The sequence below is a fragment of the Schistocerca americana genome, chromosome 2 (assembly GCF_021461395.2).
Source record: "Schistocerca americana isolate TAMUIC-IGC-003095 chromosome 2, iqSchAmer2.1, whole genome shotgun sequence".
Lineage (NCBI taxonomy): Eukaryota > Metazoa > Arthropoda > Insecta > Orthoptera > Acrididae > Schistocerca > Schistocerca americana.
In genome coordinates, this window is record NC_060120.1 from 859,733,088 (window position 1) to 859,757,675 (window position 24,588).

Genomic DNA, 24,588 nt, shown 5'->3' on the forward strand with positions numbered 1-24,588 from the left:
TCAGGCGAAGTGTCGGGTTCTTCTGCTGCTCTCTCTTACTGTAAGGCTTGCTTGAAGGCTGCGTTGGTCAAGTGTTTTTTCTTGGCGTCATTTACTTCTGCCTTTTGGAGTGGATGGGTGATGGTCATGGCTTTTTTTGTGTCGCCCTGTGGTTTGTGAGAGAAGTATTTTATTTTCCTGGGTTTATCTGGGATTAGGTAGTGGATTTGTGAGTTTTCATGTTAGGACGGATTTGGGAGTTTTGATCCTGAATTCTGTCGGGTTATAGTTAACAAGGGAACGTATCAGTGGGTTCGGTGATTGACTAGCTCTGTCGTAGAAGCCTTGGGCGAGGCTTTTAAACCTTGTTCTAAGAGGTTCTTCATTGACAGCAGCGTGCAGGTTTGCAGTGGGGAAGCTGGAGTCTACGTGTATGGCTTTTTTCAAGGCTCTGTTCTGTTTTGCTTGCAATCTTTTTAAGTGGGTTTTATGCGGCATAGCCCTATACAAGGCAGGCTTATTCGAGAATGGGGCACACAAGACTGCAGTACACCCTAACCCCAACGTTCGCTGATGGGCTGCTCTCTCTGTTTAGGATGGGGTATAGTACGTGGAGCCTCTGACTTGCTTTTACCCTCAGCGCTTCTATGTGTCTACGCCACGTGAGGCGTTGGTCCATAGTCACCCTGAGGTACTTTATGTCAGGCCGCCACTCTACGTTGCGCCTGTGTAGACTGTGAGTGGGGGGGGGGGGGGGGGGGGCGTGAGGTCTCTTCCCCCTTCTATGTGTATGTGTGAACATGTCTGCTTGGGTTTTCTCGCTGTACAGTGTTATGCTCCATTTCCTGGCCCATCTCTCTGTTTTGTCAAGGACGTTTTGTGCGAAAAACGCAACGTCATCAGCGTGCTGCACTGTTTCCACTGCCGGTTCTGTGGGGGTGTCCGCTGTGTATACTGTAGAGTGTACAGTATGGGCCCTAAGACACTACCTTGGGGTACTCCTGCTCGGATGCGTCTTTTTCTTGAGCATGTGTTGTCTACTTTTACTGAGAAACTCCTGCCTGGTAGATAGCTTTTTATGAGTTTTACTATGGGCCCTGGGAAGCCCTCCGTGTACAGTTTCACGCCACGTCCGAGTCTTTATAGCCGCTGGACCACGGGCTTCTCTGCATCCTCGGTGCCGGTCGGGCCAACCAGGCGCGAGCGGAATCGCCGCGGCAGCGTGTGGTGGGCGGAGAGCCGCGGCCGCCGGGTCCCGGCGTCTCGTCTCGGTGCAGCCTGTTTATTCCATCCGCCGCCACCAACCTGCCCCCATTGGTGCGTTCTCGTCTTATTCTTGATAATGTTGTGTTCCACGCCGTGTTTAGCTGTAAGCCACTATCCCAGTTGACCAGGTTATCACTGACACGCATCTCCACTGCCTCTTTAATAACAGTCCCAGAAACCTTTCGCTGTACACAGTCTCTCAGTTTCTTCAAATTGAAACCTGTGTTCTTTGCTGAGGCTGTGTTCCACTACCGCGGATTTTTCTTTTTGGACGAGGCGAACGTTTCTCACATGTTCAGAGATGCGTTGTGTTATGCAACGCTGCGTCTGTCCAATATATTGTTTCCCACATTCACACGAAATGCTATAGACACCCGGTGTTCGTAGACCCACGTTGTCCTTCATTGAGCCCAGCATGTTTCTGATTTTTACTGGAGGACTGAAACTGGTACAGATATGCGTATTAAAATACAGTGGCCGGCCGAAGTGGCCGCGCGGTTCTGGCGCTGCAGTCTGGAACTGTGAGACCGCTACGGTCGCAGGTTCGAATCCTGCCTCGGGCATGGATGTGTGTGCTGTCCTTAGGTTAGTTAGGTTTAACTAGTTAAGTTCTAGGGAACTAATGACCTCAGCAGTTGAGTCCCATAGTGCTCAGAGCCATTTGAACCATTTTTGAAAATACAGTGATGTGTAAACAGTCATAATACGGCGCTCCGTTCGGCAACGCCTATATAAGGCAACAAGCGTCTGGCGCAGTTGTTAGATCGGTTACTGCTCTTACAATGGCTGGTTATCAAGATTTAAGTGAGTTTGCACGTGGTGTTGCAGTCGGCGCACGAGCGATGGAACACAGCACTCCGAGGTAGCGATGAAGTGAGGGTTATCCCGTACAACCACTTCACGAGTGTACTTTCAATATCAGGAATCTGGAAAAAAAAATCAAATCTCCGACATCGCTGCGGCCGGAAAAAGATCCCGTGAGAACGGGAGCAACGACGACTGAAGAGTATCGTTCAACGGGACAAAAGTGCAGTCCTTCCGTAAATTACAGTGCCAAGCCGCGAACCATTCAACGGAACATCGTCGATATGGGCTTTCGGTGGTCAAGGCCCACTCGTGTCCCCTTGATGACTGCAGGACACAAAGCTTTACACCTCGACTGGGCCCGTCAACACCGACATTGAACTGTTGAAGACTGGAAACAAGTTGCCTGGTCGGACGAGTCTCGTTCCAAATTGTATCGAGCGGATGTAAGTGTACGGGTATGGAGACAAACTCATGAGCCCATGGACCCTGCATGTCAGCAGGGGACTGTTGAAGATGTTGGCGGCTGTGTAATGGTGTGGAACGTGTGCAATTGGAGTGATATGGGACCCCTGATACGTCTAGATATGACTCTCAAAGGTGACACGTACATAAGCATCCTGTCTGGTCACCTGCATCCATTCATGTCCATTGTGCATTCCGATGGACTTGAGCAAGTCCAGCAGGACGATGCGATACCCAACAGGTGTGCGGACATTCGCCATGCCGGACATTTGCCACGATATTACCTGCTCTGAAGGGTTGGGTCCCTTGTCTCCTCCTCCTCCTACTCCTCACCCGCCGCCCGACCCGCAGTAAAGGTACTTCCTGAGCCTTTCCGCTGGTTTACTTAACATAGAACCAGTATCTCTTTAGATTTTCCGCCACATTTCTAGAGAGAGTTTCGTTGTGGAAACTGTTAAATGCATCTCGCATTGAAATTCGCACCAAATTTCGAGCCTCAGTACAACTTCGCCAGTCTTCGAGATTTTTCGGTGGTCCTGCAGCAGCTTTCTGTCGTGTTTTGTGTGCCATGGGGGATCAGTTCCGTCTCTTATTAATTTATTTGGTATGAATGTCTCCAGTGCTGTGGATACTATTTCTTTGAACTTAAGTCACATATAGTCTTTACTTACATAGTTTGGAAGGACTGGAGACTGTCTCTTAGAAAGACGTCAACCGAATTGTTAGCTACTTTTATAAATAGATATATTTCGCGTTTAGTTTTGGTGAATTTCTTTGTTACGGAATTGAGCCTCGCTACGACTGTGTGTTCACTAATCCCTGTATCCATCGTGATGCTCAGGATTATTTGTGGCTAAGAGGTCAAGTGTGTTTTCGTAACCATTTACAATTTGAATGGCCTAGTGAACTAATTGCTCAAAATAATTTTAAAAAAAAGCACTTAGAACAATTACAAAAGTTGTTTTCTATCCATAGGGCCTACTATAGGGTCTTGAAATGTATTTTTGTCAACATACGGAAGGTAGATAGTAATCACTGCCAACTATAATTGTATGAGTAGGGTACCTATTTGTGATGAGACTCAAGTTTTCTTTGAACTGCTCAGCAGCTCTTTCATCTGATACCGGGGGTCGGTAAAAGGAGCCAGTTATTAATTTATTCCGTTTGTCGAATAAAGCCTGTGTCCATACTAAGTCACGGGAACTATCTGCTTCAATGTCGCTTATGAGCTGGAACACACATTACATTATTTTTCCTTAAGTTGTGCTTCTTGTTTCTGTTGTAGTGCAGATCATTACAATTACGGCTTTTCCCTCCAAAACCTAGGATACTTTTTCTGTGACCCTGTAAATACCAGAGCTAAACAATGTAGAACAACAACGTACGTTACAAGTATAGCATTCTGTATTACTTAATTTCCTTTTTTCTAACATTTTCAAATTGTACGTCGACTTTAGATGACATGTCAATCATAGATGTTCTTATCTCTGTTTAGTGAACGTATTTTCAGTCATGTTTTGAACACTGTCCCGCTACACTTCATTAATTAATGTTTCGCCGCAAGGGATATCGGATTTTAGAGAGTAAATTAACGTGGAGTATGTCGTTCTTCTTTTCAAACTTTCACATACCCATTTCTTCTTTCATTATTGTCTTTTGGGCATGCAGTTGTAGTAATTAAAGTAGGCACAAATGCAGTGCTCGAAAAGAAATGATTAGCGTACATTTGCATTCTCTTTGCATGGACTGTATCCATTGCAATCAGTAAGGGTGAAAGGAAGCTACCGTGCAGACAGAGTGACTTATATTTATACTTGGCAGAAGTAATTACATACTGACGTAATCGTCGGTATTGCTTTCGTTTCCCAAAAGTTATAAATATTTCGATTTCGGAAAAGATATCGAAGAAGAAGGTCCCTTACGTACTGGTTGTGTCGAGTAAGACGTGGAGACGGCGGTTTGAAAGCGGACAGAAGAAGTACGAGGAAGGGCGTCCCTTACCTGAGGGATCGCTACTCAAGCTACCTGGCGAAGGGGCAAGTGTGGCAAATGTACAGCGTGGCAAATGTCCGGCATTCACCCAACACGTCCAAATTGCTACAGCGTGGGTCCAGGAACTGTTTTCTGGGTATAAACACTTCCACTAGCCACCAAACTCCCCAGACATGAACATTATTGATCACATCTCGGATTCGTTCCAACGTGCTGTTAAGAAGATATCTCCACCCCCTCGTACTCTTACGGATTTATGGACAGTCCTGCAGAATCCATGGTGTCAGTTCCCTCCAGCACTACTTTAGACGCTAGTCGAGTCCATGCCACCTCGTGTTGCGGCAGTTTTGCGTGCTCGCTGGGGCCTACACGATATTAGGCAGTTTCTTTGGCTCTTCAGTGTATGTCCTCTATGTATCGGTGTGTCGCCAGAGTTCTCTGAGTCTGAAGCAGTTGTGATCTGAAGGCATAATCAATTGCTCCCCACACCACGACGCATCGAGTAACACTGCTGCCTCTCTCCAAACGAGTCAAGCATAGAAACTCTGCTCAGTTGTCCGCCATACTCGCCGTTTATGGTGATAAGCAGTAGTGCAGAACCGCGATTCACCACTGAAGACAATGCGACGCCATTCACCTGCAGTGTACTCTTCCTGATCACGGCGACAATTCAAAAGCAGCCGGTCGTGCTGCTGTGTTAACGACGTCAGCCCGAGCACTGCCATCTACTGCCGTTCGTGTGATGGCGGAGCAGAGCTATTTGAGTTCCCTAGGATTGTAGTTTGCAAATTAATTCCAATTCTCAGAAAGATTTGCGGCCACAAAAGAAGGTCATAATTCGCTGCTGTACAACATAAGTCAACTAGATATTGACCTTAACTGGGCTGGTCCCGGCGGAGGTTCGAGTCCTCCCTCGGGCATGGGTATGTGTGTTTGTCCTTGGGATAATTTAGGTTAGGAAGTGTGTAAGCTTAGGGACTGATGACCTTAGCAGTTAAGTCCCATAAGATTTCACACACATTTGATTTTTTTTTTTTTTTTTTTTTTTTTTGACATTAGCGATACAGGTTTGTAGTGAAGGTGCTTCTGCTCGATGAACTCTTACGGAAACTGAAATGATTGGACGGTTCGGAATCGGTGCAGCTCAGCCACACACGGGATTTTTCCACGCTACCCGCCCTTTCTCAATCTCAGCCATTGGTTGTTTTTCTTCTGCTCTTGGCAGGATCTTTAGAAATAAACCTTAACATAGTGATCACGGCAATGGGTTTACATTATTTTAAAATAAGTTGTACATAGACACCCGACTGTAAAAGAAATAACTTTCTGAATCTTTTTCCAGTGTTAAATGTTTAAAGAAGAAACAACTATTTTCCATTTAAGGTAAGTGCTGAGATAATTAAAGCTTTCAGTGCAGTCGGAACTAGAGCTATTGATTTGCTCTAGTTTCAATAAAAGTGTGTTATCTATTAAACGGGATGGGAAGACTAAAGATGTTGTAGAGCGCAGACTTTTCATGGACTGACGACAAGGCAGCCACCATTCTCTACTGCTGGATAGTCCAGCTCAGTGACATAGGGAGAGTGCACTTAGTAAATTAAATCAACACCTTTGACGTTAGATTCGGGTTATTCAGAAAATTAACTTTCTTTTGACATGCATCTCGAGTTGATTGGTTGGCTGACTTGGGGAAAGGAACCAAACAGCGACGTCCTCAGTCCCATCGGATTGGGGAAGGAAGTCGGCCGTGCCCTTTCAGAGGAATTATCCCGGCATTTGCCTCAAGCTATCCAGGGAAGGCACGGAAAACCTAAATCAGATTGGGCAGATGCGGGTTTGAACCGTCGTCCTTCCGAACGCGTGTCCAGTGTGCTAAGCACTGCGCCACCTCGCTCGGTCTCGAGTTGATTAAACTGCTATTTCAAAAGTCGTTATAATTAATCTTTAGTTATTCGCTATCAGGCTAATTTACCCCGACGATTTCAGAGCACCGTCAGTTTCCTAACCAGCAGACTATGGGCTCGTGGCGGGTGGACGAATTTAATGGGTCCTAATTTGATTAATTCTACAGTAGCGGAAGACGGCAAATAATGGCAGAAGCTAGCCAGCTGAGAGTTTCAAATTCGGGCCACGGCTGCTTGCCGAGGACGAACACGAGAGTGTCCGCTGTTTTCGCGGAAGTTGCCTTCTCTTCAGCATTCCCAACCCCTGGGGCCGTGGTTTCTGATTGCTGCACAGGGTAGATAAAGGTAACCGCTGTGCTGGATAGGTCGGAATATGGCCATTTTCTTGTTGGCAGAAGCTTAATGTGTCGAGTGCTCCTCGGGCCTAAAAGTATCCAGAAATGCCTTGATAGCGACAGTTGTCACGACTTCATTGAGTTGAACAGACATGTGCTGTTATAATGGTCGAGAGCTCGACACCAGTGTCAGCGAGCATGCTTTGTGCACAGTTTGCCACCACGAACCATTCCCCTCATGAGCTGATAGCTAAATTAAGCCCCGAGTTATCATTCTGTGCTGGCGGAAGCAGTCGCAAGCACACCGATCGGCAAAGATGAAGCGCGAACATCGATTAGTAAGCACTCGATCAAGTGCGCCTCTCACGAGAGAGGCTAGAGACACACCCACAATCAGCACGCCGCCAACGCCCTCTCGACAGCAGGTATTTAGGCCACCGCCACTGACCGGAGGGCCTCACTCACTCACTCACTCAGTCATCCAGTTTGGCGTCTGTCAGTTTAGTTGCAGATCGGGTTGAGTTCGTCACAGGCGATGACACTACATAGCGACCAGATTAGTGACTATGAAACAATGGCGCTAAGCACTATGGGACTTAACATATGAGGTCATCAGTCCCTTAGACTTAGATTAGTTTCTATAGCGGGACTAGTTTACCTAAACCAGAATTGTACTTAACATCAGTCTGCTAGAGGACTGAGCTTGTACCACAGCACATGGATTCAAGTTAAGTAAAGTTTCCAGTACATGTAAATCAATAACTGTAGTAATCCATGTGTACATTTGTGTTATAGAAAGAGTATACCGGTCACCATAACATCCTCTCCCTTGCTTTCTTGCGGCACAAGACTCTACAAATTCAGTGGGTTATAAGTTATACTATTAATCGTTCAGTATGCTATGGACTCAGCGCTGTTTAAGATGATGCCGTACTAGTTGTCTGAAGTGCCCTGCCTGGGCTACCATTACCTTCCATTCTAGTGGACAAACTTCTCCATGTTTTCTCTCCTCTCGCTCTCTCGAATTTCAAGAGCCGGACCTTTTTAATCCGTTGCTATTCATACGATTGAATGTTTTATATTCTTGTTCTGCAACAAGGATCAATACGACCTTGCGTTCAGAAATTTATCGTCACACTGATGTCTCAGGCTGCCTTGCCAATTTATTATGTGTCATAGGAAGAACAATATGGTAGATTTTACCAGATCACACGCATTTTCTCTTGTCTGTAGCTTCCCTCTATTGCACTATTGATTATGTCAGTTAGCCACCAACTGAGCCCGTGCTAGAAGACAATTAGTTCTTTGCCAGACACAGTCGGGACAACAGCCGACAGGTGAGTTAATGATAAACCTCACCACTTACAGGTAATGAGAGAAATCGTCTATACAAGTAATTATTTCGCCATATCTCTGCAAATTAACTCCCATTATTATTCACATCATCGTCTACAGCAGCCAAAAACCTCTGCAATATAATATTATGTTTTTTTGTTTAAATAATGGAACTTTCCAGTTTCATAATTTACAAGTTATTGCGCTTTTCTTCGGAAAAAGTGGGACAGAAAAACAAGACAAAAAATTTTCTACTTTATGTTGACGTGTTGGGATTTGGACGTTGTTTACCTGCCTAAGTTTATGTTATAAGTGAAAAGCTCATCAGTAACACATTTTTATGAAATTTTCTACGCAAGGTGAGCCGTGCGCTCTCACCTATCGCTTCGTGATGAGAGCGGTCAAAGACCGTCTTGGTTCGCAGCGGCGCAGCAATCTTCGTCGAGGCCCAATAGAAGGCGCGTGTGAAGAGGAGAAGTAAAGATTTAAGGACACAAGGCTTGGAAAGAGAGAGAGAGAGAGAGAGAGAGTGAGAGAGAGAAGAGGGGGGGGGGGGGGAGCGGGGCGTTTTGCTCCTCGGGTGTTGAGCTAGAGCTCTTGTTTGGTACGCCGCCAGCTGTGCAAGAGTACAGAGGAACCACGCATTGCAGTGGACGGACTGTAGACGCTGTTATCGGGTTGTGGTGCACCGTGAGAAATGACGTTATCGAGCAGTGTCGTCCGAAGCGTGTTGCGTCGATTGCACTGTAGATTTCTGCCAAGCAAGGTTTAAACTTGGCTGCAGGTTGCTAAGGCATATTTACTGGTAATTTACGGCCATCTCATGTGAGCAGAAGAACTGAATCTGGTAAGCCCTCATGCGTTCATCTGAGCCAGTGCGCCTTCTTCTATGGAAGACCCGCTTCGATTGAACTGTCCCTGACCGCGCTTTGGCGATGTTAGAAGCATTTCTGTTGAACATTGTTCTAAGTAGATTTTCCTCCGGTGAAACAAGTTTGTATCGTCGATAGTTTCTAGAAGTCTATTAAAGTAAACTACTACCCAAGTAGGCATTGATGTTACATAAACAAATTATATTTGTGCCTTGGGATTATTAAGTCCAGTGTACTGCCAGGCGCACTTAAGTAATAATTATCCTTGGCACGCGTTTCGTGTTTTTAATGTCCAATTTGTGGTTATGTTTTTTAGGTACTCAAGTGTATGGCATGTGTCTAACTTTCATTTCTGTATTTGTACTCAAGTGACCGATTGGGGTTAGTTATATTCGTAATTTGTAAGGCACACACACCACCCATGCGGAGCCGAGCTGATTTGGTGTATTGATTGCCCTTGCTACAGAGAAGCTGATTATGATTTGTTATTTATATTGAACCTGTGTATCAATGTCACTAGTAACCAAGTATTTGAAGCTATGATTGAAGTGTATTACTTCTTTCTTTTATTGTTTTTAAAACTACTTTGATGACTGTAATTGCTTAGTTCAAGCTGTGCCCTTTTTGGTCGAGATATTCAATATACTTTTTAAAATTTAATTTCAACTCATTGTTAGTTTAGAGTGTTTTTTTAACTGTGGTACATTAACTGTAATCTGTTTTTTAAAAGATTCTGTCAAGAGTCCTTCGTGGAGGCATCTGGAAAATAAAAGCAATTACTGTATTAATTACTCTGCTGGGGCCAAGTATGCCTTACCATATCAAAACGAATTGAAAATTGATGAACACAGAAATTTGTTTGTGATACGAGAAGGAACTTAGGCTGTGGACCTGGACTCAACTACGGATGACAGAACCAATTTAAACTGCCACGACTGCCACTGAAATGACATCAGGTGAAAACATTTACACAAAGCTCTGAGCGTCATCATATTTATTGTTTACTTTTGTACGGACATTGCACTAAAAATTTTATTGTACATACTGATCGGATCACATTTAATAACAAAAACTAACACGTATGGAGGTATAAGATACAGCAGCAAACACCGTTCCAGTAAACATGGGTGCGCAAACAGGCAGTTTGCGACATATTTTCGAAAATATGCTTACAAGTCCCCATTGGTTTGAGTATGATATATAGAGGTTGGACAACACTTTGTATAGGCAGCAGTGATGGTTAAAGAGGAAACACATAAATGCAGGTGCTAGGCATGACTGCAGGTTGCCCTGTTGTACACTAAAGCGCCAAATAAACTGGTATAGGCATGCGTATGCAAATACAGAGATGTGTAAACAGGCAGAATACGGCGCTGCGGTCGGCAACGACTATATAAGACAACAAGTGTCTGGGCAGCTGTTACATCGGTTTCTGCTGCTACAATAGCAGGTTATCAAGATTTAAGTGAGTTTGAACGTGGGTTTATAGTCGGCGTACGGGGGATGCGACACAGCATCTCCGAGGTAGCGATGAAGTGGGGATTTACCCGTACGACCATTTCACGAGTGTACCGTGAATATCAGGAATTCGGTAAAATATCAAATCTCCGACACTGTTGCCCCCCAAGAAATATCCTGCACGAACGAGACCAACGACGACTGAAGAGAATCGTTCAAAGTGACTGAAGTACAACCCTTCCGCAAACTGCTGCAGATTTCAATGCTGGGCCGTCAAGTTTCAGCGTGTAATATGGGCTTTCGGAGCCGAAAGCCCACTCGTGTACCGTTGATGAGTGCACGACACAAAACTTTACGCATCGCCAGGGCCCGTCAACACTGACGTGGGTCTGTTGATGACTGGGAACATGTTGCCTGATCGGACGAGTCTCGTTTCAAATTGTATCGAGCTGGTGGACGTGTACGGGTGTGGAGACAGCCTCATGAATCCATGGACCCTGCATGTCAGCAGGGGACTGTTCAAGTTGGCAGGGGTTCTGAATGATGTGGGGCGTGTGCAGTTGGAGTGATATGGGACCCCTGATAGTCTAGATACTACTATGAGAGGTGACACATACGTAAGCATCCTGTCTGGTCACCTGCATCCGTTCTGTATTCCGACGGACTTGGGCAATTCCAGCAGGACAAATGTGACACTCCACATGTCCACAATTGCTACAGAGTAGCTCCAGGAACACTCTTCTGAGTTTAACCACTTTCGCTGGCCACCAAATTCCTCAGACATGGACAGTAATGAGCATATGTGGGATGCCTTGCAATTTGCTGTTCCACTCCCTCGTACTCTTACGGAATTGCGGACAGCCCTGCAGGATGCATGGTGTTAGCTCCCTCCATCACTACTTCAGACATTTGTCGTGTTGCAGACTTCTGTGTGCTTGCGGACGCCCTACAAGATATTAGGCAGGTATATCAGTTTCTTTGGCTCATCAGCGTAATTTAATTGAAATTTCACAACAACGTTTAATGTAGACAATTGTGTGAAGCTTCACAGCCCTCACACCTTAGGTTACTGAAATAGCTACGCTGTTTTGTTGCGATATTTACTGAGCTTAAACTCTGTTTTGGAAGAGGCAAATTAAGGTTGTGGTTCTGAAGCTTCGAGCACAGTCGCACGAAACTGAGATAATTACGCTGTTTTATTACTGCTGAACTTAGGAGCTGGAAGGGCAAGGGACTTGGTGGTATGGGGGTAGAGCCCCATGGAGGCAGGGGGTCTGGGGGCTCATACCTATAGCCTGAGAGCTGTGAAGCCTGGCACAATTGCCTACATTTAACTTTGTCGCGAAATTTCGATTAAATTACATGAAAATTAGGTTCGACGACACCCCCCCCCCCCCCCCCAGCATGTGCAGATATCTTGAAGTCTGGAGGGTAAGGGGCCTGGGGCTGAGGGGTTTCAACCTTATGTCTTAAGGGCAGAGACCTGAGGGCTGTTCAAATAGTTCAAATGGCTCTGAGCACTACGGGACTTAAAATCTGAGGTCATCAGTCCCCTAGAACTTAGAACTACTTAAACCTAACTAACCTAAGGACATCACACACATACATGCGCGAGGCAGGATTCGAACCTGTGACCGTATCAGTCACGCGATTCCAGACTGTAGCGCCTAGAACCGCTCGGCCACAGCTACCGGCAACTGAGGGCTGTGAAACTTCGCGCAATTGTCTACATTAAACGTCGTTGCGAAATTTCTATCAAGTTATATTACAACTGAAATAATTGCACTTTCTGGGTGTGGAACCCAGAACCTTTAGGCTCAAGAGATTAAGCGTTGTTGCGAAATATCTTATGATGTCATATAACGTTGGCACTTACGCTGTTATATAGACCGCATGGGATTTGTATTGAGAGTGGATTGGGTCAGAGTAATTAGGACGTCGGGAAGCGGCGGAATTCTCCGTCACCCCCTACTCACAGCTCTCGCTAAAAGTCTTTCCTCCCCCCGCCTCGTAAAACACTTGCACAGGATTAGTGCGTGGACCGGCTGCTGCCGCAAAGACCGCTTCCCTTCCTGGCCTTTTCAGGGTGTCTCCAAAACCTTGCTCTTATTTCCAGCTAGCATGCAAATCTGTTTTAGGTTATTACAAATGCTGATGATCGCTTGTACGTTTAATTGTCAAACCATTTCTATGACTGCAATTACTTATTCAGGTTGAGGGTGAATCTAATATGAGGTTACGTGAATTTGGATATGTTGCGAGACCTTTCCCGAAAACTGTCCCGTAACAAGAATTGTGACGAAAAATAAGAGGACAATGGCTGCAAACGGCACTGCAGAACTGAATGTCGCACACATGAACATTGACAGCACCAAAACCACAGGAAGAGAGCTCCCTTAACCGGGAGTTCTACATCTGCATCTACATGGATGCTCTGCAAAGCACATTTACGTGCCCGGCGGAGGAGTCATCGAACCAACTTCATAACAATTGTCTCCTTTACAATCTCGTACAGCATGCGGAAAAAACGAACACCTACATCTTTCCATGCGGCTCTGATTTCCCTTATTTCATTATGATGGTCGTTTCTCCCTATGTAAGTCGGCGTCAAAAAATATTTTCGCAGGAGAAAGTTGGTGATTGAAATTTCGTGTGACTCTCTCTCCAATATATAACGATATTACAAAACGTACTGTCCTTCTTTGAACTTTATCGATGTACTCCGTCAATCCTATCTGGTAGGGATCCCACACCGCGCAGCACTGTTCTAAAAGAGGCCGGTCAAGTGTGGTGTAGGCTGTCTCTTTCGTAGATCTGTTACATTTTCTAAGTGTCCTGCCAATAAAACGTAGTCTTTGGTTAGCCTTCCCCACAGCATTTTCTATGTGTTCCCTCCTATGTAAGTTGTTCGTAACTGTAATTCATAGGTATTTAGTTGAATTTACGGCGTTTAGATTAGACTGATTTATAGTGTAAGCGACGTTTAACGGATTCCTTTTAGCACTTAGGTGGATGACCTCACACTTTTTCGTCTTCTTTGGTGAAGGAATTTCGGAAGGCTGTGTTTAGTAACCCTGCTTTGGCAGCACTGTCGTCGATAGTATTTCCATTGATATCGCGCAGAGAAGGAATTGATTGTGTCTTGCCGCTAGCATACTTCACATACGACCAGAATCTCTTTGGAATTTCTGCTTGGTTTCGAGACAAAGTTTCGTTGTGGAATCTATTATAAGCATCTCGCATTGAAATCCGCGCTAAATTTAGAGCTTCTGTAAAAGATCGCCAAACTTGAAGATTTTGCGTCCATTTGAATTTGGCATGTTTTTTTTTCGTTGTTTCTGCCACAATCTTTTTTGTAGCAAGGAGGATCAGCTCCGATGTTTGTTAATTTATTTGGTATAAATCTCTCAATTGCTGACGATACTATTTCTTTGAATACAAGCCACATCTGGTCTACACTTATATTGGTAATTTGGATGGAGTGGAGATTGTCTCTCAGGAAAGCGTCGATTGTATTTTTATCTGATTTTTGGAATAGGTATCTTTTTCGTTTATTTTTGGAGGATTTGGGGGTTATAGTATTCAATCTCGCTACGACAATCCTGCGTTCATTAAACCCTGTATCCGTTTGCAGGGCTAGCTGGAATTTCAAGAGCGCTCATCAGTGACGCAAACGCCTGTAACAGTAAAATGTGGTGCCGAAGTCATGAAACCTAGCATATGCAGCAATGGAAGCGAGTAATTTGTCAGATGAGTCTTGTTTCACTCTTTTTCCAACTTCTGGCCCAGTTTACGTCCCAAGAGATGGCGAGGGTCCGGTGAGATTTGGCAGCTATATCGTGGTGTTCGATGGGCATCACGGTTACTCTGCAAAGGGGCATTACTGCCAAGGATTATCTGACCGTTTTGCCTGAACAGGTCCATCCCATGGTTCATATTTGTTCCCCAAAGGTGACGCTGTGTTCCAAGATGACAGGGCTCATGCACACACACCTCGCGTCGTCCAGGACTGTTTTTGTGAGCACGAGGATGAATTGTCGAATCTGGCCTTGTCACCACAGTCAGCAAATCTCAATATTATTGAGCCTTTGTGGTGTTCTTTGGATAGAAGTGTGCGTAGTTCCTACCTACCTTCATCATCTTTAACTAACCTGTGCACTATTTTACAGAAGAATGGTATAACACTCCCTCGAAAATCATGGAGGAGCTGTGTACATGCTTTCCGACACGACTGGAAGCTGTTTTGACTGCAAACTGTTTTCCCACAGTATATCAGCCGTGGTAATGTAGATGTTTCCTCATTTTTGTCGACCCTCTGTGTTGTCTTAGGTAGTACAGATGTGTTTGAAATGCGAAGTATTCAATTCAGTCTACATCTAATTGGGCTTTCCGGGCGGGACGGAGCGCCGGTCCCCGGCACGAATCCGCCCGGAGGATTTGTGTCGAAGTACGGTGAGCCTGTCAGTCTGTGGATGGTTTTTAGGCTGTTTTCCATCTGCCTCGGCAAATGCGGGCTGGTTCCCCTTATTCCGCCTCAGCTACACTATGTCGGCGATTGCTGCGCAAACAAGTTCTCCACGCACGCGTACACCACCATTACTCTATCACGCAAACATAGCGGTTACACCCGTCTGATGTGAGACGTTCCCTGGGGGGTCGACCGGGGGCCGAACCGCACAATAATCCTGGGTTCGGTGTGGGGTGGCGGAGGGGTGAAGTGGACTGAGGTAGTCGTCGTGGGGTTGTGGACCACTGCGGCTGCGGCGGGGACGGAGCCTCTCCGTCGTTTCTATGTCCCCGGTTAACATAACATAACATAACCTCTTATTGGATTCAAATTCCAAGTAGGACCACATTTGATACAAAAGTTAGTAGCGGGTCATATCAGTACACTCGCAGTTTTTTCGCAAACTCGAAAGTTTTTGGTTTTACTATTGTATTGTTTCAGTCGAGTCAATTTTCGCCAGTAATTACGGTACACACAGTACAGAAATTTTGAACTTGGGCACCTCTACCGCCCCTCCCGCTTAGCATCTCAAAGCTACCTCTTGTGTCGCTTGGGCCTTAAATCGCCCTTGGTCTCACGATATTCTGCGTCACACTACGGTCTAATGAGTGAATGATAGTTAAGACTGAACATTGTGAGTATACATATGCATCTACACTCTTACTTTGCGAAACAATTGTAAAGGGTAAGCCAGAGGGTACTTGGGATACTATCACGTTGGAGGGTTTCTTCATTCACGTATACATACGTGAAGAACGGCTGCTAAACGTCCATGTGCCTAGTGTGTCGTCCTACAACACATGCTGGATGCTGGCTGGTTTATGACGACACATTTAATACCCGACTACATGGCACCATGTACGTGGCCGTGGTGCGGACAGCTTTCAGATCTACGCTGCACGGGCCGGTTGCGACCACGGCACACGTCTGTGGTGGAACATGAAAAGGAGTCTGCTGGGGTACATTTATATGTGGCACCCGAACATTGTAATGATACTAATGTAAACTAAAATGAAAATATTATATTATTAACGACGTATGTCTCTAATGGGCTCTGTAAAACGGATCGCTGACTGTTCACGACCGCAGAGCCAAAGAAACTACTTCTGGTCTGAGATTGTACTGTTGGAGTAAGAGAGCGCTTGGCGCACTGCGGTGGGTAGCTGTCTGTGAGCGAAACGGGATTTAGTAGGCAGTCTTTGTGGTGTGCTGCGTGGAGCCACAAAGTGTTAGATTACAGTGTAGGAATTACGAGTACGTGTATTATTGGAAATACACAGGGTGTTTCAAAAATGACCGGTATATTTGAAACGGCAATAAAAACTAAACGAGCAGCGATAGAAATACACCGTTTGTTGCAATATGCTTGGGACAACAGTACATTTTCAGGCGGACAAACTTTCGAAATTACAGTAGTTACAATTTTCAACAACAGATGGCGCTGCAAGTGATGTGAAAGATATAGAAGACAACGCAGTCTGTGGGTGCGCCATTCTGTACGTCGTCTTTCTGCTGTAAGCGTGTGCTGTTCACAACGTGCACGCGTGCTGCAGACAACATGGTTTATTCCTTAGAACAGAGGATTTTTCTGGTGTTGGAATTCCAACGCCTAGTACACAGTGTTGTTGCAACAAGACGAAGTTTTCAACGGAGGTTTCGGTAGCGTTCTCGCTTCCCACGCCCGGGTTCCCGGGTTCGATTCCCGGCGGAGTCAGGGATTTTCTCTGCCTCGTGATGACTGGGCGTTGTGTGCTGTCCTTAGGATAGTTAGGTTTAAGTAGTTCTAAGTTCTAGGGGACTAATGACCATAGATGTTAAGTCCCATAGTGCTCAGAGCCATTTGAACCATTTTTTTTTTCAACGGAGGTTTAATGTAACCAAAGGACCAAAAAGCGATACAATAAAGGATCTGTTTGAAAAATTTCAACGGACTGGGAACGTGACGGATGAACGTGCTGGATAGGTAGGGCGACCGCGTACGGCAACCACAGAGGGCAACGCGCAGCTAGTGCAGCAGGTGATCTAACAGTGGCCTCGGGTTTCCGTTCGCCGTGTTGCAGCTGCGGTCCAAATGACGCCAACGTCCACGTATCGTCTCATGCGCCAGAGTTTACACCTCTATCCATACAAAATTCAAACGCGGCAACCCCTCAGCGCCGCTACCATTGCTGCACGAGAGACATTCGCTAACAATATAGTGCACAGGATTGATGACGGCGATATGCATGTGGGCAGCATTTGGTTTACTGACGAAGCTTATTTTTACCTGGACGGCTTCGTCAATAAACAGAACTGGCGCATATGGGGAACCGAAAAGCCCCATGTTGCAGTCCCATCGTCCCTGCACCCTCAAAAAGTACTGGTCTGGGCCGCCATTTCTTCCAAAGGAATCATTGGCCCATTTTTCAGATCCCAAACGATTACTGCATCACGCTATCTGGACATTCTTCGTGAATTTGTGGCGGTACAAACTGCCTTAGACGACACTGCGAACACCTCGTGGTTTATGCAAGATGGTGCCCGGCCACATCGCACGGCCGACGTCTTTAATTTCCTGAATGAATATTTCGATGATCGTGTGATTGCTTTGGGCTATCCGAAACATACAGGAGGCGGCGTGGATTGGACTCCCTATTCGCTAGACATGAACCCCTGTGACTTCTTTCTGTGGGGACACTTGAAAGACCAGGTGTACCGCCAGAATCCAGAAACAATTGAACAGCTGAAGCAGTACATCTCATCTGCATGTGAAGCCATTGCGCCAGACAGGTTGTCAAAGGTTTCGGGTAATTTCATTCAGAGACTACGCCATATTATTGCTACGCATGGTAGATAAGTGGAAAATATCGTACTATAGAGTTTCCCAGACCGCAGCGCCATCTGTTGTTGAAAATTGTAACTACTGTAATTTCGAAAGTTTGTCTGCCTGAAAATGTACTGTTGTCCCAAGCATATTGCAACAAACGGTGTATTTCTATCGCTGCTCGTTTAGTTTTTATTGCCGTTTCAAATATACCGCTCATTTTTGAAACACCCTGTAAATGTGGAAGAAGAAGTCTTCTCTCAAGCAAGGAAAGATGTTAAATGTTTATGACATGCGTTTTACCATTGCGTTAGTGTAGATGAGTTGGCTGATAATTGGCAATGGTTGGGTTACCCCAGAATGTACATAAACAAATTTCATGAAAAAGTCTACTTAGATATTTCCCTTCTATAATGTTTCAAAATTTTTTAACATAGATATAAGCAATTTGATGATTTATCTTCTAAGGGATTTATTAGCGGTTCATTACTGTTCGCTAGCGCACTTGAGCAGATGTAATTTCGTTGGATTGCTCACGCGCTGCTTGCGATATGGAATATCTGTGCTACAATAGAACTGCAGGTAAGCGCAGTGTTGGCAGTAAGTCGAGTTTAGTACCTCGCAGAGAGCAGTCGCGTTTTGTAGCTTGCACAGAGCACCGGAGTTCTGGAGTTCGGACAGGCAGAACAGCGGTTGACGTGTGTTGAGCCGGTCGTGCAGAACGATGGCAGTGCCTGAGCGATGTAGTACATGGTACCAAAAAATAATTATTGTTCTTTGTTGCCGTGCGCATATGTTAATTGCCACAACCGATTTAACCACAATTGTAATGTTAAAGTCCCATGTAATTCCTTGCAGAAATGTTTCAATAATAACTTTTGTTCTGAAGAAAACTTTTGCCAGTCATTTATCTGAGTTTAAAGATTTTACGAATTTTTCCTGTGCATACTCATGTTGATGAAGCAAAAGAAAATCAGTTGTTTTCCTACAAATGAAAATCTAGTGGGCAGCACTGCACTGGGCTGTGCCAAAAATTTCTTATAGATAGCGCTATCCAGCGACATCATTGTGAGGTAAGAATTTTTCAGTTTATTCAGGATGATTTCACAGGGCCATGACGCAGCACTGCTGACGTCAAAAGTTATTAATCTCGATATGCAGTCAGTCTTTAATGAAAGATCACATTAAAACTTGAAATTTTATTATTGGAAAGAAATTTTTCTGTTGGGAACTTAAACGAGATTTTTCTGTTGGGAGGTTACACTAAATGTGAATATTATATTTATTTTTCTGTTGGGAGGTTACACTAAATGTGAATATTATATTTATTTTTCTGTTGGGAGGTTACAATCTTTATGCATTTTTAGTGAGGTTAGATGATACTTTCCGTATAAATCTCGTTTGTGACTCAATCAGTAAAAAGGATATAATTTTTCTGAGTAATGTAATTTAAACTGTCAGATGTTTTGGAAAGCCAAACTTAACTTCGAATACAATTTCACTATTGAAAAAGTCAGTGTTATTAAATCATGCAAGTCACTGCCGCCTCCTTGTCCAGGTAATATGTTTTTCAAAAACACTGAATTTTTCTAAAATGTTTTCATCTATCAGCCAAAAGACTTCCATGTCTATTTCAAAGTAATACGCCCAGCTTTGCACTTCCGCTGACCCTGTAGCTAGTATACTTTATTCTTCTTCATGAGAGACCAGAATATATCGCTTTAGAGGTAGACAATTTTATTTATTAGTTATGTGCACAGGGACCAAAATTACCAGTGTTGAGCAGGGGCAGAGGATTCAGTGCCTGAGGGGCTGAATGTATTGCGCAGTGACCGTACTTTTTTATTGGTATTGGAAGCTGCACTGCCCAATCAGTTCGAATAAAATTTTTGGTAACAATAAAACAGAGTAAGTACACAACTTGCAGTCGCAACTCCTATTTTGTATGCATTACCAGTTCAAGCTTTCATTTAATGCATTACACAGTCTTTTTTAAAGAAAGTTACACTTTCATCAAAGTACTACAAAGAAGATCTTTCAAAGAAGGTTACAAGCAACGAGGCTCTTCCATTGTAATGGACGGCTGCGTACCATTAGCACGGGGATGTGTAGGGTAGTGGGAGCTTAGTAAAGACTCACATCCTTCAGGTGCAGCGCGACACGGCATTATTCAAGGCAACAGCAGCGTGTATGCCAGTCAATTAGTTCTTTTTGATATCGTAACTTCTATTTGTAGGCCTATACATAGCTTGGGAAACAGACACTGAGCAGGGGGAAGAAATGACATTTCTGTGGAGCAAAATTCACGAAAATATAACAACAGGATTTATACAGAAAATACGACGGACGATGTAGGCCTGAGAACTGATTGCATCATTTCAAGACATGAACCAGGAGGGAAAAAATGAATACAGGGAGTAACTTGTTCATTCACTAAAGATATTCACTGTACAACCTTTTTTTAAATGTGTTTCCACTGAGTGGAGTAAGAGCAATCTTTCCAAAAATTAAACGAGGGTCATTCAGTAAGTAATGCATCATCTTTTTTCTCGGCCAATTTCGAATTAAAAAATGCGGAGTTTGTTGTGGGACATCGTGGAATATTCCCGCTTCACTCCTTATAGTTTCATGAAGTTCCTATAGGTGGCGACGCTGTACGTACCCTTCCAAATGGCGTCTGTGACGGAGGTGCATTCCAAACAGAGAGCTGTCTTTCTTTTGGTGGAAAACCATAACATCGCAGATATACATAGACGCTTTCAGAATGTCTATGGAGCTCTGGCAGTCAACAAAAGCACGGCGAGTCTTTGGATGAGGCGTCTGTCATCATCGCAGACCGCACACAGGTGTGATTCGTGCAAAGTTGGAACGTGCGGACACTCTCATTCGAGGGATCGACGGATTACAGTCAAACACCTCGCTGTTCAACTGGACATCTCTGTCGGTAGTGCTGACATACTTGTTCACCAGTGGGGATTCACAAAGGTGTGTTGCTGCTGGGTTCCTTGCCGCCTAACAGAAGACCATAACAAGCACCGTCTGTGCGGAATAATTTGCGCGTTACGAGGCTGATCGTGACCATTTTCGTCGAACATCGTGACAGGCGATGAAACCTGGGTTCGTCACTTCGAACCGGTAACTAAACGGCAATCCATGGAGTAGCGCCACACCACCTCTCCTGCAAAGAGAAAGTTCATAGCCGCAACCTCTGCCGGTAAGGCGGATGATGAGGAGGTTATTGGTGTAGTAAGACGTTGGCTCCGACGTCGACCAGTAGAGTGGTACCTTGCGAGTACACAGGCCCTACCAGTAAGTATGCCTAATGCCGTCACATTGAACGGAGATTATGTTGAAAAACAAGGTTTTATAGCCAAAAGGGTGGCGAATAATATGGTATATTGGAATGTTGAATGAAATCAACCTGCTTTCAGAAAAAAAATGTGTTGATTACTTATTGAACACCTTCGTATTTTGGAAAGTACCAGTTTTTACAGAAGTGGTTGTAAAAATGTAAATATATTCTTCACATTACTTGCTGAAATCCACCACTAATTTACCTATTCAGCTGCCTGCTCTCAAAGTCCAATTATCGATAGTATGTCTTTCGTTTCAAAGCCGCCTCTGCAACTCACAAAAATGATAAACAACAAAACTGTTACAATATCTACAGAAGAGTCGGGGTCTAAATTCAGGGATGTTTGAAAAATTCTCAATTTTTTGCTCAGTATTAAATATAAATAAATGAAAAAAAATCTTTTTGAACTTTTAAATAATATATGTGTTATTTATTCCTCTCTACCTACAGTAGTCAGTTACCCAGTGTATTATGATATGCAGAGTAAAAGTTATTAAGACATCGCCATAAGCTGATGTAGTATTTTTATTTGACCTACCTGACGGCGACAGCCACCATTTGAATATGCTGAATAGTTTCCTTGAATAATGTGCTCTTGAGCCGCAACGAATCCTTCAGTAACCCATGTAGTGGCCCGCCCGGTTAGCCGTGCGGTCTAACGCACGGCTTTCCGGAGTGGGAAGGGGCGCCTGGTCCCCGGCACGAATCCGCGCGGCGGATTTGTGTCGAGGTCCGGTGTGCCGGCCGGTCTGTGGATGGTTTTTAGGCGGTTTTCCATCTGTCTCGGTGAAAGCAGGCTGATTCCCCTTATTCCACCTCAGCTACACTATGTCGACGATTGCTGCGCAAACAAGTTCTCCACGTACGCTTGCACCACCATTTACTCTACCACGCAAACATAGGGGTTACACTCGTCTTGTGCGAGACGTTCCCTGGAGGTTCCACAGGGGGCCGAACCGCACAATAACCCTGGCTTCGGTGTGGGGCGGCGGAGGGGTGAAGTGGACTGCGGTAGTCGTCGTGGGGTTGTGGACCACTGCGGCTGCGGGGGGGGGGGGGACGGAGCCTCTCCGTCGTTTCTAGGTCCCCGGTTAACATACATACAATACAGTACAACCTATGCAGTTCATCGAATGATGATATAATCATTCGAACGTACTGAAGGTCTTATAGTGAATGATATGGAACCCGTATCCATTTCTTTTTACATTAACCGAATGAATCCATTGTATTCTGTTTCTGTTCCTTTTTAAGTGACAATGAATGTTCACCCTATATTTCTCTGGGACTGTGCTGAGATACTGGAAAGGAAGAGAATGAAGGGAGTTGCCGTGTGGTTCTTTGCACAACAGCAGCAGGATTAAAGGGAAACCTTCGCAGCGGCGTGCAGTCTACACCGTGCCGTTCAAACAGCTAACAAGCGAGAGTGAAATGTATACAGTGAGTAGTAATTAATTTTCTGGGACCAATAGACAGTGAAAATACAAGCTGCCAGGTGGATAATAATAACAATACTGCCATTACCATGTGTAGGGGGCGAACAAGAATAGGGAAACAACAAAAACAACATATTACCCGTCAAAAAATCTTCCATTCGGCTCTGAATGCATCAATACAGGTCTTGTATGTATTTCAAGAGAATCTTATACCATTCTTCAAAAATGGTTCAAATGGCTCTGAGCACTATGCGACTTAACTTCTGAGGTCATCAGTCACCTAGAACTTAGAACTAATTAAACCTAACTAACCTAAGGACATCACACACATCCATGCCCGAGGCAGGATTCGAACCTGCGACCGTAGCGGTCGCTCGGCTCCAGACTGTAGCGCCCAGAACCGCACGGCCACTCCTGCCGGCTACCATTCTTCCACCAAAATATTGGCAATTTGGTTGGTTGATTCAGGGGAAATGATCAAACAGCGAGGTCAACGTCCCATCGGATTAAGGAAGGATGGGAAAAGAAGTTGGCTGTACCCTTTCAAAGGAATCATCCCGGCATTTGCCTGAAGCGATTTAGAGAAATCACGGAAAACCTAAGTCAGGATGGCCGGACACGGGTTTGATCATCGTCCTCCCGAATGCGCGTCGAGTGTGCTAACCACTACGCCAGCTCGCTCGGTTACTGGCCAGTTCAAGCAACGATGACGGAACTGTTTAGCGATCACGCAACCTTCTCTCCAAAGTGAGCCACAAAAGCTCAATGATATTGGGATTTGGTGACTGTGGTGGTCAGGGGAGATACAACTGTTTATCCTCATGCTCACAAAAAGTGTCCTAGACGATGCCAGCTGTGTGAATAGGGGCCTTGTCGTCTTTGAATACGGCATCACCTTTGGGGAACCATCTTTGTACCATGGGATGGACTTGTATCAGAAAAAATGTTTATTTGCGTCACTAATGAGTGGTTTTGGAATTCCAGCTCGCCCTGCAGTGCACTGCTTATGGAGCTCCCTTCGTATTGCATGGTACTGATAAAGTTCGCGAATACGACATTCACTTATGCAGTGACTTGCAGCCGTCATCCTATTACTTTTCGTTTCAATCCTCTTCAGTTACCGTTGGTCACGATCGCCCAACGCACTTTCCTGCACGTTCTGAGTTATCGGATGATATTTTTCCGCTTTCCCTGTGTGTGGTATGAATCTTCGAAACGGTGCCTCGTGAAACACCAAATACTTCGGCTTCTTTGGTTACGAGAGCACCCACCACACCAGCATCAGCAGTTTGCTCACGTTCGAATTCCCTTAGCGTCGACATAGCGCACTCACGACGTCACAGAACACTGTTCTGACCGCGACTGGCACTCGCAACGTACTGAGACATCCCACAGGCGCCGTTCGCGCAACAGCGCAACTTGCAGGCTTGCCAACCACCTGCATTTATGTTCGAGCGTGATGTTCTTTCGATGTTTCCATATTTTTTGTCCAAGCCCCGTAATTATCAATCTTTGCGATATATTAATGTGTTCTTATCTGTCTTCTTGTCACAGAGCCAATACACAACATCACGGGGTGAAAATAAATATATGACTTTTGTGTGTCCTATATGAAGGCAGAAGGGATAGATAACATTCCATCAGAATCTCTAAAATCATTGGGGGAAGTGGCAACAAAACGACTATTCACGTTGGTGTGTAGAATATGTGAGTCTGGCGATATACCATCTGACTTTCGGAAAAGCATCATCCACACAATTCCGAAGACGGCAAGAGCTGACAAGTGCGAGAATTATCGCACAATCAGCTTAACAGCTCATGCATCGAAGCTGCTTACAAGAATAATATACAGAAGAATGGAAAAGAAAATTGAGAATGCGCTAGGTGACGATCAGTTTGGCTTTAGGAAAAGTAAAGGGACGAGAGAGGCAATTCTGACGTTACGGCTAATAATGGAAGCGAGGCTAAAGAAAAATCAAGACACTTTCATAGGATTTGTCGACCTGGAAAAAGCGTTCGACAATATAAAATGGTACAAGCTGTTCGAGATTCTGAAAAAAAGTTGGGGTAAGCTATA

The 24,588-nt window shown here is 44.8% G+C and overlaps 1 protein-coding gene across 1 annotated transcript in view; it reads left to right on the forward strand.

The window, feature by feature from the left end:
- The window catches only part of LOC124594490 (paired mesoderm homeobox protein 2B), a 537,638-nt gene that overhangs the window by 48,447 nt on the left and 464,603 nt on the right, over positions 1 to 24,588 (forward strand). Inside the window, exon 2 of the mRNA XM_047132865.1 lies at positions 1,126 to 1,296. Within this exon, the coding sequence (XP_046988821.1) occupies positions 1,126 to 1,296 (171 nt within the window). The remainder of the gene's footprint in view (positions 1 to 1,125; positions 1,297 to 24,588) is intronic.